This window comes from Bufo bufo, chromosome 5, assembly GCF_905171765.1.
Source record: "Bufo bufo chromosome 5, aBufBuf1.1, whole genome shotgun sequence".
Classification (NCBI taxonomy): domain Eukaryota; kingdom Metazoa; phylum Chordata; class Amphibia; order Anura; family Bufonidae; genus Bufo; species Bufo bufo.
In genome coordinates this window covers 246,293,659-246,311,072 of record NC_053393.1, presented here as the reverse complement: position 1 = coordinate 246,311,072, position 17,414 = coordinate 246,293,659, and the positions used below count along the sequence as shown (strand labels likewise).

The window sequence follows — 17,414 nt, the reverse complement described above, 5'->3', positions numbered from 1 at the left end:
TACACTGAGCTCCTGGATGGGTGATACATTACTATGTGCCTGACCTCACATCCACTACACTGAGCTCCTGGGTGGATGAGGTAGTCACCTGATAGACTACACGTTCGTCCCCACACACTGCACATCATTTCCCAGAAGTGGATCGCCAGCCTCATATACACAGATAGCCCCATGACACAAAGCAACCGCCATGCGCTGCCCCCCAGTCTCTCGCTCTGACCGCCCGGGCCCGCTATACGACGGCGCCGTGGAACGCAGACATGACGGAAGTGTTCCGCCGCTTCATCCCCATTGGTCAGTCACTGACAACTCTCCCCGCCCCACCACCCCCATTCCTTTTGGCTCTGACGTCACGACGCGACAGGCTGTGGTCGGTGTGTTGCGCATGCGCAGGATTCGTCACCGGCCGGACGTTGAGCGAGAAACCTCTAGAGAGAGAAGACACCGGGGTGACTCCGGGTGTGTAGAGGTAGGTGGTTCCCTTCGTACCTACCGCTCACACGTTAGTGGTGGCTAGCGTTGTCTGGTGCGGGTACAGCATGGTGCCCCCATACACAGTGAGCAGCTAGTTTGTGGAGAGACAGGGAAGTACAATAGAGGGTGACAGCACATAGCTCCACTGTTACTGCTTCACATGGGGACAGCAGTGGTATAGCAGTGTCACCTCATCATCCATAGTCACCTGTGGGGGCAGCATGTGCCAGCCCTTCAGACTCCCAGCAAAACTGTGGCTGCTCCTATGGGTATTAGTGGTGGCATAGTATGGGCACCAGTGGTGTTACTTGGCAAGCCCCCGGTTTATATAGATGTGGGGGGTCTGAGGCGTATAGCCATGGCGGAGCCGTCGTGTGACCATCAGGGAGCCCTCACTGTATAGGGTGTTGTATGTACATCATGGGCCAGACATGGTGCCTTCTGAAATGACCCCTCTCCTCACGGCTGGGACCACCCTGACATATGAGCTCAGGGGGATGTGTTGGAGCCACCCTGACATGTCAACCCGATCACAGCTAACGCCTGCTTGTGAATGTCCGCGCGGTTGCGCAGGAACAAGACTTTTTGGCCGATGTGTGTGAATCCAGCCTAAAGGTCTGTTCACATGCGGTAGATTTGCTGCGGATTTATTACAGTAACAGCAAAGTGGATTGTAACAAATCTCATCCAAGCTTTGCTAAATAAATTAGTGAAAAAATTGATGTGCAGCGCGGATTTGAATTCTGCGGTGTCAGTTCTTACTGCGGATTTACTCCTTGCAATGCATTGTGTGACATCCACCGGGCACATTCAGGTTTTGCAGAGGATTTGACTGAAATTTCTTTTTTATGAATATACACTTAGTCGTCAAGCAAAGGGGTGACGACTTAAATTAAATGACCTATTGTTTAAATCAAGTATTCACGTTTTTTTAAATTTTTTTATATAATTTTTCCTGGTCTCTATCTATGTTTAAGTAAAATTGCTAAAGTCGTGGTGGTTTTGCACTGGCCTCTAGGCCCAAAATATGTCAAGCCTTCCTGTTCTTTGCCAGGAGCCCTGTGGGCCATAGACAGGTAACTCCATTGACTTCTATGGGAGAGTTTTGTATTCATGCGGTGTGACCTGTGTTGAGGTCAGGAGGGCGCTGATAAGCAGTGATATCACCCATTGGAGTTATTTGTCACTGTAAGTGTATGTTCACACACCGTTTTTTCGGCAACGTTTTCAGCCCAGATACTGTGCCAGAACCTGTTCACAGTGGGAGACCGCACCACATTTCATAAGGCCGAGGATTTTTTTCAGACTGTGCCTACCTGTTCATTTTTGGCACAGTTTCCACATGGACACCTCGGAAAGCCACAGTGGGAGCCTGAGTCTAAACCGAGAGCTGGACTGCGCCATTCATTCTGCCTGTGATGATGATGATGATGATGAAACGGAACAGGTCTATTAGTACTAGCAAAGAAAATTTGAGGAATTTAAATTTTTTTTTTTAAAAACAGATATACAACTCACCAAAATTTCCATTTACATAAAAAATGTGGTTTAGATAACACGTTCCCATTGCATGGATTCTCTGTTTTGGACAGTTCCTGCACGAATTATAGGATCACACGGGATCCCCGTGATCTGTCCGGTCGTCAGTCCCCCCTCAGCACCACCACAGGGGGAATGTTGTGTTATATGGTTCTCCATGGAAATACGGATCCATATACATATGTTCTTTGTATTACTGGCTCATTTAGTGACCCTCTGCATATAGCGACTTCCAGTCTTGGAACCGGCCAAGCATTACATGGGCAGCCATTTGTTCCACTGCAATGCTACATTTAGGATATGTTCGGACAGAGGATTTTGGTGGTGGGTTTCAACGTGAATTCGGTGCCAAAAAATAGTCTGCATCGAAACTGCCTCCCATTGTTTTCAGTAGAAGGCCACAGTTCATGCGGCGGAGAGTTTTTGCTGCGCAGGTCCAGTCTTGGTGTGGTTACTGCGCGGATTCCTCATATAGTTGCAGAAGGAGCCTGCAACATTCAATGGAGCTAACCCTAGAGCGGGTCTGCATGAAAACGCACAGCGCAGTGGCATACGTTGGGTATTTTGTTGTGGACAAAGTCCGTCGCGTGAACCTACCCACGACACAATCCTCCATTTATCCCTGCGCTGTGCTGCAGTTTCTGCCTTGGGTTTTCGTGCAGACCCGCTCTAGATTTAGCTTCATTAAATGAAGCTAAACCGCAAGCAGGATCCCACTTCAGCTTTGCGAGGTGTCCGTGCGGCAAAAACCCTCAGACACATGAACTGTGGCGTGGTCTCCCTTTGAAAACAGTGGAAGACTATTTCAGCTTTCGCCATTGAATCCACCCTGAAACTTGCACCCAAAATCCTCCGTCTGAAACTACCCTTAAAATGTTTGGCCACAACCTTTTACAGCTGACCGCCAAGGTTTACAGAAATCGGACACGTGGTGATCAAGTGATGACCAGGCTAACGTCATATCAAAAGGGGCTTGTCATGTAGGGACACAGGCCAGATTTAATAATCCGAAGGACATGGTACCCTAGGCTGGACCTGCAGCAGATTCATCACAGGGGCTCAGGCTCTATACCATTTATTGGTTGGCTTAGCCTACTTTCACACTAGCGGCACAGACCTCCGGCAGGCTGTTCTGTCGGGTAGACAGCCCGTCGGATCCGTCCTGCCGCTAGTGAACGTGTGCCCCCGGACTGCGGCTCCGTCCCCATTGACTATAATGGGGGCGGGGCCGAGGCACGGCGAGAGGCTGCCGGAATAAATGTCAGACATGTAGTTTTATTTTGGCAGCCTCTCACCGTGCCTCTGCCGGAACTCCACCCCGCCCCCATTATAGTCAATGGGGACGCAGCAGCAGTCCGGGGGCACACGTTCACTAGCGGCAGGACGGATCCGACAGGCTGTTCACCCGACAGAACAGCCTGCCGGAGGTCCGTGGCGCTAGTGTGAAAGTAGCCTTACTTGCAGACAGAATTGTGGCCTCTTTCTGTTAAAGTGTAACTGCCATTTCACTACCAAAAATGAAATTCCTAACATATTTGATGCTGAAGGGAAGATATTCAGGAAGCTGCATTTTCCTGCTAATTTTACCTTTCTGATGTCTGTATTAAGCCCTTAGCAACCATATTTCTCTGTGCCTCTATTTCAGCAACTTCCTAAGATGGCCTCTACTGCTCTTCCTGTGATGATCTTTGCCCTTCCTTGAGGCCATCCTGTATTTCCCTCATTGCCCATAAGCCCTTGCTCTCCTCACATGAACTAGCAGGACCAATCAGAACGCAGATAACTTCCAACAGTACACAGAGTAGTGTGTATCCTCACATACAGCTAACCAGAGACAAGCCCTGCAATTACATTAAATCAGTAAGCTTTTCTTTTAACCTCCTTATAGCCAGCTGTTCATCATTCTCTTCCAGACTGACAGGGAGGGGGGCTGCTTATATCTCTGGTTTAGTACCAGCTAGAAATATTGTCTGAAAGCTGACATTCCAAGCTTTCAGATAATACCAGAATGACACAAATCTGTTCAGTACAGGGGAAGATATCACTGATAGAAATTGGGATGCTGTGAATGAAGCTGAAAGTAAAAGCAGATTTTACCCACGATTATTCCCGACTCTATTTCTAACAGTGATTTCTCCTCTGTTGCTTGGGCTAGAGTTGTCTGGTCTTGTATGAAAGTCTGGACTGTCAGCTTTCAAACAAGACCAGTTGCATATTTCTAGCTGCTACCATTGAGAAGATATCGCCATCTAATGCAGCCGTCCACCCCCACTTTCTGCCTCAGCGCAGCTCCAGGCTGTCAGGGCTGAGCTCCTCCGTCTCTTGTTTTAATACTGAGAAGACGGACTGCACATGGCAACGCTGTGAGATGAGAGCTGCTGAATAGGAAGGTAGCATGCATTTGTGGGAGTTATTAGCAGGTAAAACTGAAAATGATCATATTTTAAAGCACAAAAGCACTTATACAGCAGGGTGTACTATACCATTCGGGAATAAAAAATGAAACGGCATTTACACTTTAAGCCATAAGTTAAGTGTAGAAACCCTGGATGCGTCAAACTGCACCACATTTTTTAGACAGATTTTTATAATAATAAATCTGGGCCACGACAAGTGTGCTGCCGTCAGCGCTGTGGTAGACTAAGTTACTGATGTCCAGGGACTGACATGTTAGGCTACTTTCACACCTGCGTTTAGGTGTGGATCCGTCCGGTATCTGCACAGACGGATCTGCACCTATAATGCAAACGATTGTATCCGTTCAGAACGGATCCGTCTGCATTACCATTAACAAAAAAAAAAATATTATAATTATTTTTTTTGTTCGTGATAATGCAAACGGATCCGTTTTGACTTACACTGAAAGTCAATGGGAGGCGGATCCGTTTTCAATTGCACCATATTGTGTCAGTGAAAACGGATCCGTCCCCATTGACTTACATTGTAAGTGAGGACGGATCCGTTTGGCTCCGCATCGCCAGGCGGACACCAGAACACTGCAAGCAGCGTTTTTGTGTCTGCCTCCAGAGCGGAACGGAGACCAAACGCAGCCAAACTGATGCATTCTGAACGGATCCTTATCCTTTCAGAATGCATGGGGGCTGAACTGATCCGTTTTGGGCCGCTTGTGAGAGCTCTGAAACGGATCTCTCAAGCGGACCCAGAAACGCCAGTGTGAAAGTCGCCTTAGTAACATTTATAACATAGGGAAAACTGTATCATTTTATTAACAAACTGCCTCTGAAGTGTACTTGGCAGCATTCTAAGGGCTGTTTATTGATAATGCTATGTGTCTCTGCTTGACATTATTTCTACAGAATCATACTGACAGCTTTATGTCAGTATGATTCTGTGGAAAAAAGGCCATGCAGAGACACATAGCATTATAAATCATGATAAGTCCAGAGCGGAGGATCACACTCACACACGGAGCGGGATTCCCGCAATGGACTCGCTCGTGTGAAACAGCCCTTAGAATGCTGCCAAGTACACTTCAGAGGCAGTTTGTTAATAAAATGATACATTTTTCCCTATGTTATAAATGTTACTATCATTTTATTAGCAAACTGCCTCTGAAGTGTACTTGGCAGCATTCTAAGGGCTGTTTCATACGAGCGAGTCCATTGCGGGAATCCCGCTCCGTGTGTGAGTGTGATCCTCCGCTCAGGACTTGCAGGAGCGCACGGCATTATCATGATTTATAACCAGAAACTCGCTGGGAAGATAGAGGGGAGGGGGCTGCAGTAAATATACTGTATGCCTGTAGTTAGCACTTACTGTTCACAGCAGCGCTGTTCTCTACCGTCCCTGGTTAGTTAGTAAGTGCAACCTCATTGCACATCTGGAATCAAACATTGCTCGTTGAAAATGAGTCTTAGGCTACATTCACGCGACCGTATGTGTTTTGCGGTCTGCAAAATACTGATCCACAAAAAATACGGATGATGTCTTTTTGGCATCTGTATTGCTTCTTTTTTTTTTTTTTGGGTGGATCCTTTGTAACGATGCCTGTACTTGTCCCCGAAATGGACAAGAATAGGACATGTTCTATATTTTTTGCGAGGCTTTGGAACGGACATACGGCTGCCGACCCATTGAAATGAATGGTTCTGCATCCTATCCACAAAAAAAACGGAACGGACACAGAAACAAAATACGTTCATGTAAATGTAGCCTTAGGCTGCGTTCACATCTCCATTTCAGAGATCCGGTGCAAATGCTTGCTGTCGGCCAGACAGAAAAACGTTGCATGCAATGTTTTTTTCTGAGCGAAACCCAGTATTTATGCTGGGCGCCATTGCGGTCAATGGGGATCCTGCGGTGAAGTAGAGGACCCGGCAGGCTGCTCTGTGCCGGAACTCCAGAAGACGCCTTAGGGCTCGGCCATATGAGGCAGAATTCCATTACACAGCAAAATGGGTTTGTGTTCCGTGCGTTGATCAGCACTTTGCTGCTACCGTGAAATACTATGGATTTGCTGCATACGAACCTGCATTGGCATATACGCAGCGTATAGGTCTCATTTGGGTGTACCCTAAGGACAGCAGCAAGGAATAGACATGGTGGTGGTCTGTCGGTAATCTGCATTACCTGTGACCAGTGTGGACCACCTGCACACGACTGCAAGTGAACGCACATCATTTCCATTCAGATTTATGTACCAAAATCCACAATTTCTAACAGTGGTTTTTGGTGCAGATTTAATGAGGTTTTGCCACAGATCTCACCCTTCATTGGAAAAGGCTTTGGGAATCCGCAGTGTACACGAGATTGGTGTAATCTCCTACACTTTACTGGTACGGTACTACGCTGTAGTTGTTCCACGTGTTTCACAGACATGTTCTCTTTAGGCCTCATTCTCAAATACGGATACTGGCTGTGTGTCCCGCATTTTCCCCTTTCCACTCCTGCCGCTCTATGTTAAAAATGCCTATTCTTGTCTGCAAAATGCACAGAATTGGGTTTGTTCTATCATTTTTGTGGTATGGTGGAACAGACATATGCATGCGGATAGCACACAGTGTGGTGTCCCCATTTTTTGCAACCCCATTGAAATGAATTGTTCTGCAGCAAATGTGGATGGAGAATACAGTTGTGCGCATACGGAAGAGCTCCACCTTAATGGTGTCCTTCAGATTTTGTAAGCCCACCTGTCAGGACCCCCAATATGGTACTGTGCCACAATGACATCCTCTGAAATGAAAGACTTGCTGTGAGGACGGTATCATATCATTAGGCTGGAGGCCTAATACTGCATTATTGCAGGTAATGACTAGTCATTCGTAGTGCCAGCCGTCTGAGGTATTCTGCTAGGCTGGGGGTACATCCAGACGTCAGTAGTGGCTGCCGACTTTGCATTTTTTATTTTTCCTTCATGTCGGTTCCTTTGCTACTGTTGCACTATGAGCCTCTGTCTGTAGCCACGATGTATGTTCGCCTCTGAATGTCATGTGGCACATTACATATAGGTAAATAGCGTGTAAATGCATTGGATTGCTATATACATCTTTAGGGCCCATTCACACTGTCGTATTTGTCTGCATGCATCGGTGCGGAACGGATGTGGACCCATTCATTTCAATGAGGCTGCAAAAGATGCAGTCAGCAGACCATCTGCTGTCCGCATCCATATGTCTCGTCAGTGGCCCCGCAAAAAAAAAGATAGAACATGTCCCATTTTTGTCCGTATTTGTGGACAAGAATAGGCATTTCTATCATGGAGAAGGATGTCCCGTTGCACAAAATGCTCAAGGCACGCGGCCGGTAACAGTGTTTTGCAGAAGAAAAATAAAACGCCAAAAAAGCCGTGTGCAACCCATATTTTATAAAACGTCCGGCCCATAATAGAACAGTCCTATCCTGATTTCTGGGGTGACAAGGTGACTAACAAAATTGCGAATCGTCTTTTTGTTTTTGTTTTTTTGTTTTGTTATTGCATTCACCCCATAGGAGATATTTTATAAGTTTTTTTTAGTTCAGACTTTTTCGGACGTGGTATTACCAAATAGGTTTTATTTTTTTTAATGTTTATATATTTTATATGTAGAATTGGGAAAGGGGGTGATTTTAACTTTTAATATTTTAGTGTTTGTTTTTTTAACTTTTTTTATTTTTTACATTTTATTTAACTATTAGCCCCCTTAGGGGCTAGAACCTGGGATGTTTTAATCCTATTCACCCTAACAGAGCTCTATTAGGGTGAATAGGACTTCACACTGCGGTGTCCACAAAGCACACAGCAGCAGGGAGCTTACCATGGCAGCCATGGAAGACTTTAGTAGCATCCTGGTTGCCATGGAAGACTTTAGCCCAGCAAGTTCACTGCTGGGGCTCCGATCAGAACCTGCCACTACCACCAATGAATATGATTAACCCCTAAAAACAAATGTAGGCGGTGGCTGTATCACATAGCCGGCACCTGGTCTCAATGACAGTGATCCCGCCAAACCGCGTCAACTAACCCCTCAGGTGTGGCAGGATCACCATGCCGGCTGTGTTATACAGCTGGCACCCGCCGCGTATATTTGTATTAAGGGGTTAGTATTCATTGGTGGCGCAGTGACCAATGGCCCCCTCCTCAGTATTATTTTCATTGGTGGCCAGCGGCAGATTCACAGGCGCCTCCCTTTATACCTTTCATTGGTGGCAGTGGCGGCCACGTCACAGTGAGGAGGGAGGGACTCCTCCACTATGTCGGCTGATGGGAACATGGTGCACGCCGAGGGTGGCACACACAATGTTCTCTAAAAGATCCTCGGCTGTGCAGTAGTGCAGCCTAGTATCGGAAAACACTAAATCCTGGTATCAGATCCATCCGGGTACAAACGTATTGATTGGGTATGGAAAGTTCGATACCCGGTGCAACCCTATTATATACAGTCTCTTTATAAGCATCATCTACCAAACTGCATCCTGTGAGGATCAGTCATCAATATAGGAGAAGCAGAGAACCCCTTTAAGCTTCTGGTATACGGGGAATGACTGTGCATGTCCTTGGAGAAGGAGGTATCCTCCTGTATAGCATAGCAGAGTAGTTGACTGTAGTAGCAGCCATACCTCTAACCATCTTTAATGTAAGTTTGATTTCTTGCAGACTGGCAGCTGGAAATTTGGCGCAAGGAATTGGAACATTTGAATTGGATTAAAAATGGGGACTCCTGGATCTGGAAGGAAACGTACCCAAACTAAAGACAGATTTTCTGCAGAAGATGAAGCCCTGAGTCACATTGCGAGAGAGGTGGGTTTTACTGTATAATTACACATCTGAGTGATCCCAGTGCTTCACAGGGGCCTTGGGCACTTGGCCTGATGAATCACGTTACTGCAGATAGACTGTGACCACATGTAGAGCAGCTTGTGCTGGCGTCTCCTACCCGCAGTCAGAATGGCAAGACTTCATCCTGTTTGTTCACGTTGGCAAAAAAGCCGGATGAGATTGTGTGTATGCAGTTCTAGCCACCGCTGAAGGCTCTTCTAGGAAGAATGAAGCGCATGCTGATTCTTCTTCACTGGTCTGATACATGAATCGTACAAGCTGCAATCTTTTCTGGTCTGTGGGCACAGGGTACCACAGGTGTTGCATGACACCAATACACACAAGGCTGTCCGAAGATATGATCACCCGACCAACGAGCATTTGTACGTTTAGTCCTTGTTCACATCTCCGCTAGGGGAGCAGCCTGCAGTGAGGTCCGGAGGTGGTCCAGCCGCTTTCCGGAATAAATGCCAGGTTTCTGCCAGACAAAGAACGTTGCATGCAACATTTCTTTGCCCAGCATTTGCACCCGATCAGGCAGATGTGAACGCAGCCTTACACACAGTAGAATAATTGGGAATGAGTGTTCCTTTGAATATTTATCCCGAAGAATTGTGCCAATGATCAGCCCTTAAAGGGAGTCTTTCACCAAATATGACCATTACAGACCACTCAGATCAGGTTCTCCATTACTTTCCCCAGATTACTATGGTACCTTTCATATTGCAGTCCATCGCCGATTTGCTCTAAAAAACACTTTTATACCATATGGTAATTAGGTTCTGAAGGTGCCCAGGGGCGGCGTTCATGCGGCCGGTGCCCAGGCCCCTCGGCACTTTGCTTACCAAACCCCTCCTCTTTCACCCCCCTGGCCCGCCCTTGTTTAATCTGATTACCTCCTCCTCTCCTTGCACAAAGAGGATCGGCACTCGCTCAAGTAATAATTAATTATTACTTGAGCGAGTGCCGGTCTTCTTTGTGCAAGTACGTGAGGATTTACCCTGGACGCGCGCACCGCATCTCTGACATACGGAGTGCCGACTGTGTCTTCTCTGGATCTATTACCTCCTCCTCCTCCGTCTGAAATCCTGCGTCCTCGCCGCTCCATACATTCCTGGCGCGTGCGCACTGTATTGCCCATTTTGGGCAGAGGAACCGGGACTTTCAATGCGCATGCGCCAGCTTGCGTAACCCAATCCAGCCGGCGGAGGCACAGGATTTCAGACGGAGAGGAGGAGGTAATCAGATCAAACAAGGGCGGGCCAGAGGGGTGAAAGAGGAGGGGTTTGGTAAGCAAAGCGCAGAGGGCCCTGGGCACCGGCTGCATGAACGCCGCCCCTGGGCACCTTCAAAACCTAATTACCATATGGTATAAAAAAGTTTTTGGGAGCAAATCGGCGATGGACTGCAATATGAAAGGTACCGTAGTAATCTGGGGAAAGTAATGGAGAACCTGATCTGAGTGGTCTGTAATGGTCATATTTGTTGAAAGATTCCCTTAAAAGGGACTGTGCCATGAATAATATTCTACTTTTCAAAAACCAGCAACTGAATAGTTTTGTAATTGCATGTAATTATACATTTAGTATAGCCACCAAGTTATTGAATAAAACCTATCTGGATAGCGCCACCTTCTGTTTGTTCTTTTCCTTATTTATTTTGTCCACCTCGCTGAGATGGTTGCACGCGCTCAGGTAAATCTCCTACTGCCACCAGCCTTATCTTCTGCTAGAAGCTGTAGCAGTTAGAGGGAGAGAGCTGCAGCAGAAAGGACACACCCCTGAGCTGCCAGGCTGAAATAAATCTAGCTGGAGAAGTAAATGGGGAGATTTCTCGACCCATGTGAGGTAGCGGTCTGGTTCTAGCTTTGTTACAAAGAGGTTGTCATGTACTATATGATGTCTGATTTTCATTTTTTTTACATCAATCATGGGATAACCCTTTTAATGCAAAAAAAGTGTAATATCCTGGAAGGATTATTTTCTTTTACACAGGCATCCAAGAAACATGCGCCACGTGATGGCTTTATGTCCATGACAGAACCCACAATATCATAATGATTTATGACCGCGAGCTACAGTAGTTTACTGGTGGCGTTATGTGAGTACAGTACAGGGACTCGCAGCATCGTATTTCCTGATGTTACTGTGAGTTTAGAGAAATATGGCCATCACAAGGAGGGGGTTTCCTTTCCCGAACATGCTCGTGCCCTAGGCCTTATTCACAGGGTTTTTTGGCTGCTGTTTAAAACTACATATGGTTTGCATGTAAGAATGTAGGCATTTCATAGCAGCTTTTACGGTGCTTTCTGTGATTGTGGACATTTTCTGCAAGCATTTATCTTGGAGCTTTTGAAGTTATATTGGGAAAACCACCAACAGACCCCAAGCATGAGGCCCCGTGCACACAGCCATGTTTGTATTCTGTGTGCTGTCCATTTTTATAATGACTATAGCTCTGACACAAGTCAGTGAAGGCCCCATATTGTCCAAGCTGAGAATCTTACTTCAGGTCCTATTCTTGCCTGTTCTTATGCAGATGAGTATAGCCCTTTCTATTGATAGGAGTGAGGGAGAAAAACCGAATGCACACAGGATTTGTCTGTTTTTCAAAGATTGTTTTTTGTAGACTGAAAACATAATGTGTGCATGAGGCCTTATTATGTGGGTAGGTAGACAGCCCTCCTGAGCTCCCTCACACAAACACACAATGCAATCCTTGATGTTGTTTTCCCTATGTTTTTTGGTGCCGTGTTAAACATTCAAGGAACATCTGTCAGCATGATCAACCCTATTAAAGCAGCCTTACAGCTTGGTAGGGTTGATCATGCTGATAAAAACAATAGCCTTATTAGCACTCTCCATGGACCCTTTGTTGAGAAAAATGCAGTTTTAGGCTACTTTCACACTAGCGTTCAGAGAGGATCCGTCTGGTGTCTGCACAGACGGATCCGCTCCTATAATGCAGACGTTTGGATCCGTTCTGAACGGATCCGTCTGCATTATAGTTTAAAAAAAATTCTAAGTCTGAAAGTTGTTCAGACGGATCCGTCCAGACTTTACATTGAAAGTCAATGGGGGACGGATCCGTTTGAAAATTTAGCCATATTGTGTCAACTTCAAACGGATCCGTCCCCATTGACTTACATTGTAAGTCTGGACGGATCCGTTTGCCCAATGCACGGAACGGCCGTGTGCATGAGGACTTAAAATTACATCTGGTGGCCAAGAAAAAACATGGTTAAAATGCTGTGAGAAGCGCTTGACTTTGTGAGCAGCGTTACGTGTCCAGAGCCTAGGGCTGAGCGGCAGCAGTTGTACATTCCTTCCTCTGCTCTCAGCCTGCCTTACTCTTAGTAGTTTCTCTACAACTTACTGTGGGCCTGGGAACGGGTCAGCAGCGCGTCAAAGGTGGGACTGCTGACAGAAGAGTTGCTAATTTTTTTTGTTTTAAGCCGCCACAGGTTCCAATGGAGTTGTCGGCTCCTAGATAACCCCTTTAATATGTGGTCCACTGTGGCACATACCTCTTAATAATTGTGGTACTACTCTGCCCTTGTGTCCCCTGGAGAATTTATCCAGCTAGGACTTCTGGTATAATTTATGCCAGCTTTCTATGCCAGGCCACCTAGTCCCTAGATGCATTATTTGGGAATTTTACATGGGTATATAGACTTAGTTTGCTGTTGCTCATAGCAGCAAGTCAGTCTAGTAATTATCGCTCTCCTCGCTGCAGATGTCTTAGTAAATACACTCATTGACAACAACATAGAGCACCCAGATAGAAATGTCAGATTGCTGCAAAATTCGGCATACATTTATTGTCTAAGGCAGATATGTAAATGATGTCGTCTAATTAGACACTGGGTCTTGCCACAAGAGGACGTAAAACTGCTTCCCCTGCTGCCCTGGAAAAAGGCTCTCAGAGACTACTTTTGGGTAGTGTACCTTTTGGTGAGAGATCATTTACTGCTAGACATGCCTCTGTGAAGCCCTTGAAGACATTTTGCCAAGTTGAGAGACTTTGAAAGGAGGCTCCTCATCGGACTGAAAGAATCAGGACGGTCATTTCGACAAATTCCCCTCCATTTAGGCCAGGGATGCTCAAACTGCGGCCCTCCAGCTGTTGTAAAACTACAACTCCCACCATGCCCTGCTGTAGGCTGTTGGGGCATGCTGGGAGTTGTAGTTTTGCAACATCTGGAGGTCTGCAGGTTGGGCATCTCTCATCTAGGCTGTTATAACCTAGCTGTTAGGAGGTGTTGGGAGCATTGGTTATGTCAGGGTACGTACACACAATTAACAAGAACGGGACACCCGGACAGACCACCGATAGAGAGACAGTTTTATCTGCCGACAAGCACAAGCAGCTCCCACAGCTTCGTTGTCCACCATCCATATGCATGTAGCACCTTCATTACACAACCCTGTGTCTGGTCAGACCATTTCCAAGTGCTTAACAGAAGGAAATTTCACTTCTTGGTGCCCATTAAGTGTTCTGCCATTAACAGACAGCAGCAATCGCCTTCATTTGCAGAGGTGTTGTGAATGTGAGACCTGGACTGCCACAGACTGGAACCTTGGGGACCTTGTGGTGAGAGCTTTAATCCTTCCTTTTCTGTAGAACGAGACACTGCCTCAACTGTTGGTTTGATGATCTGAGGAGCCATTTCATACAATAGTCAGTGTCTGTGATCAACAGCTCAGCGATATACGCAGCACATCCTGCGGCCACATGTGGTGCCGACTTCCAGTGGGCATTTTCCAGCAGGACAATGCTCGCCCCCACACCACATGGGTTTCCCAGGAATGTCTCTGTAAGATTGCAACACTTTCTTGGCTTTCCCGATTGCAAGATTTATTGTCAGTCAAGTATTTATTGAACTAGCTGGGATGCCCAGGATCTACAGGCCCAGGTGCAACATCTGTGGGCAAATGTACCGGAGGATACCATATGCAACCTGCAAGCCTCCATGCCCAACCATATCTCATCATGTATCCAGGCTAGATGCAGCCCAACAGGGGACCAGAGGCTCCTTTCAATTGTACAGTTTTCTCCTTTTGCTCTAATATTGTAACCACATGTATAAAGTGTCATTCAATTCCAACATCTCCTTCTTGGTGGGTTTTCTGACTGCAGGCAGATAGGGTCAGGGTGTATTAACAGGTGGCCTTGCTGTCACTCGACAGTTCAGCTTCTTTGCTAAATTTTGAAGCTCGGAAGTTGTTGTCCTATATATAGTATGAAATGCTCCTTGATCAGCTGTTGTGCTCTGCATGAGGACCCCAGGGCCCACGTGTGCTGACAGGTGCCATCTTCACATGTGGAGAGGCCACCTGCACATGAGGGCGGGTGAACGCACCCCTGTGGATTTCTGTAACCTATCCGCACCAAAAGCTACAATATCCAATTGCGGATTTTAGTGCGGATTAGATACAGTTTTGACGCAGATCTCACCCTTTCATTGAAAAGGGTGAAATCCGCAGCTAAAACCGCAAACATAATTGATATGCTGCGGATTTGGAAATCCGCAATGCAGGTCAATTTCCGCACAGAAAAAAATCTGCATAGTCTACACGAGATTTGTATAATCTCATATACTTTGCGAGTACTGTACTACAGTGTGAAAAAACTGTGCGTTTTCCACAATGTGTGCAGGTGTTCATATCTGTGGGTTGGGCGGGATCCTCCCTATGATATTTATTCAGCGTCACAAAAGTTACATTTTAATTAGTTAGGTGGTGTTTGCTGCCATTTAGGTACCGAGCCAGTTTGTATCAGAGTTTTATATTAGTTTTTGTTAGTCGTCCTCCATGGACATCGGTTTGATTGGGGAAATGCATGTCCATGTCAATAATGTATGGCTGGTTGTAGATGTTACTAATTGCTTGCTAGGCGGTTATATGTATAAGGTGTAGCAGCTGGGCTCGATGAAATATTCATGTGCCGTCTCAAAGTCCGTGACTTGTGCTAGTTACAGGTTTGTTGTCCTGGCTGTGGATCATCATAGCTACAGCTGCTCAGCCATTGTGGTCAGCAGTAGGGATGAGCGAATCGAGCGTTCCGTACAGTATTAGAATGTATTGGCTCCGATGAGCCAAAGTGATTACTTTCCATACATTCTAATACTGTCACCAGGTCTAAAGAGATGTATTTAATACAGTTTGCGGTTTATGTTGTGAAATCTGGTGACAGATCCTGATGTCCAGAGTATGTAGAGGGCACTAATCATGGTCCTGCTTCATGGCCTTATTATTAGTAAGAATTGCTGTCGCAGAGTGTAAACTATGACAGCCATGTGAGAAATGTGTCTGTGACTGAATAGGAGATGTGTGCAGCCTTTTATTTCAGCGGTCACCACTGTTAACCCTTGCAAGACACAGGCAATTTTGGCCTTAAAGGGGTTTTCTGAGACTTTTGAACTGATGAGCTATCCTCTGGCCTTTTCTCGTCTTTCTAGGCATCGGTCACGTGGCCTATGCACAGCTCAGCCCCACAGAAGTGAATTGAGCTGAGCTGCGATACCAGTGTACGGCAGATGTGCTTGGTAAGCGCCGAAGGCTGCGCCGCTCAAGGGTGCACCAATGCCTTCTCAAACAGCTGATCGGCCAGGGTTCTGGGTGTCGGACCCCAGTGATGACATACTGATGACCTATCAGTTATAAAATGTTGGAAACCCTTTCAAGACCATTTTTTCATTTTCATTTTTTTGCCCTCCCAATAACTTTTTTTAATTTTCTCATTCACATAGCCATATGATTTTTTTTTTTTTTACAGGACAAGATGTACTTTCTAATGGCACCATTTATGGTTGCATTCAGTGTGTTCCAAATGGGGAGGAATTATAAAAAACAAACAAAAAAAACACCATTCCGCCACAGTTTTATGTTTCGTTTTTTTTTTTTTTACACGGTTTCCCTTACGCCAAGAGGTTTTGCTGAGGTGTAACGGCAACGCCCCCGATGCTCCTAGAGGCTCAGTTGCATATATTAAAACTTCATTTTTCTCAGCAATGCGGGCACATATGAACATGGGACCAACACAGATGCCTTCAGCTGCCAAGTGCCCATTTAGCAGGTCAGCCAGTTTCATAGCTACAAAACTGCTGACAGATGCCCAGTGGAATGAATCTGAGAGAGATCTGACTGATTTTTGTACATTTCCACCATATGTTTTTCTTCAGTGACTACATAATGTTGGGCTGTATTTGCGAGAATAAGGTAAATGGCATGTAGAAAATGTGTGTGATTGTCTGTAATAACAGTCTTGTGAAACTATAGTGCTGTTTTTCTATTTTTGGTTGTGATGATACTGCCAGCTCCCAGTATTTGTTTTGTCTGGCATAGCCATGGAAACACATGAATGTTTCCTCAGACGGGCACTTTCGCCTTCTGTGAATATTACTACATGCTGATGGACTGTGGTGCTATCGTTGTGATGTACACACACTCCAGCACATCATGTGCCTTTACTGGACGTACACGTCTGTCACAATACCAGAATTTGGACTTTAGTTGTCACAATTCTCGATACCAAAATGATACTTCAAACTTACCGTACTTGCTGATAATGTTACGCACGTGGTCATAATTATCATAGTAAGTAATCTCATTATGTACCCACACATTAACTCCATGTTGCCCATTATGTGAGGAGATGCTTGAAGGGGTCACTTACTATTAATGTGAAGCAAATGGAGGTACTAAAGTAATAACACTATGTGCCTCACATTAATAAGTGACCCCATAATTTATCTCCCGTAATAACTCCTTAACGGCTATGTGCACCTTTTCTGGACATTTTTTTTATTGCACGGTACTCCTTTTGAGCTAAAAATAATTTTTTCAATTGGTCTTTATTTTTAAAAAAAATTGCGTCCTTTTTTCTGTACAGAGCTGGCATGCTCTAGTAGCACTTTTTGGATTTTCTGTCTTTTTTCCATCAGTTGGGGAGCTGACAGGCTCCTTATCTCTGCTCTCTGACCTCCTAAACACTCATTATGTCTTATAAGTGTAGGTCCCACCGCTGGGACCCGCACCTATATAGGGAACGGAGTCCCGCAAAGTGGTGGCTGGAGAACTTCGGTCCTGCCACCACCAAGCGGTCTCCCCATAGACTTGAATGGGAGTGCATTGCGCATGACTGG

At 45.9% G+C, this 17,414-nt stretch overlaps 1 protein-coding gene across 19 annotated transcripts in view; it reads left to right on the top strand.

Annotated features, from left to right (window-relative positions):
- Positions 1-339: 339 nt before the first annotated feature.
- Positions 340-17,414, top strand: part of LRRFIP2 (LRR binding FLII interacting protein 2) — a 107,375-nt gene continuing 90,300 nt past the window's right edge. For all 19 annotated transcript variants that reach the window (XM_040434186.1, XM_040434189.1, XM_040434187.1 and 16 more), the window contains exons 1-2: positions 340-469; positions 9,107-9,250. In XM_040434186.1, coding sequence (XP_040290120.1) covers positions 9,161-9,250 — 90 coding nt within the window. In that variant the 5' untranslated portion in view covers positions 340-469; positions 9,107-9,160. The remainder of the gene's footprint in view (positions 470-9,106; positions 9,251-17,414) is intronic.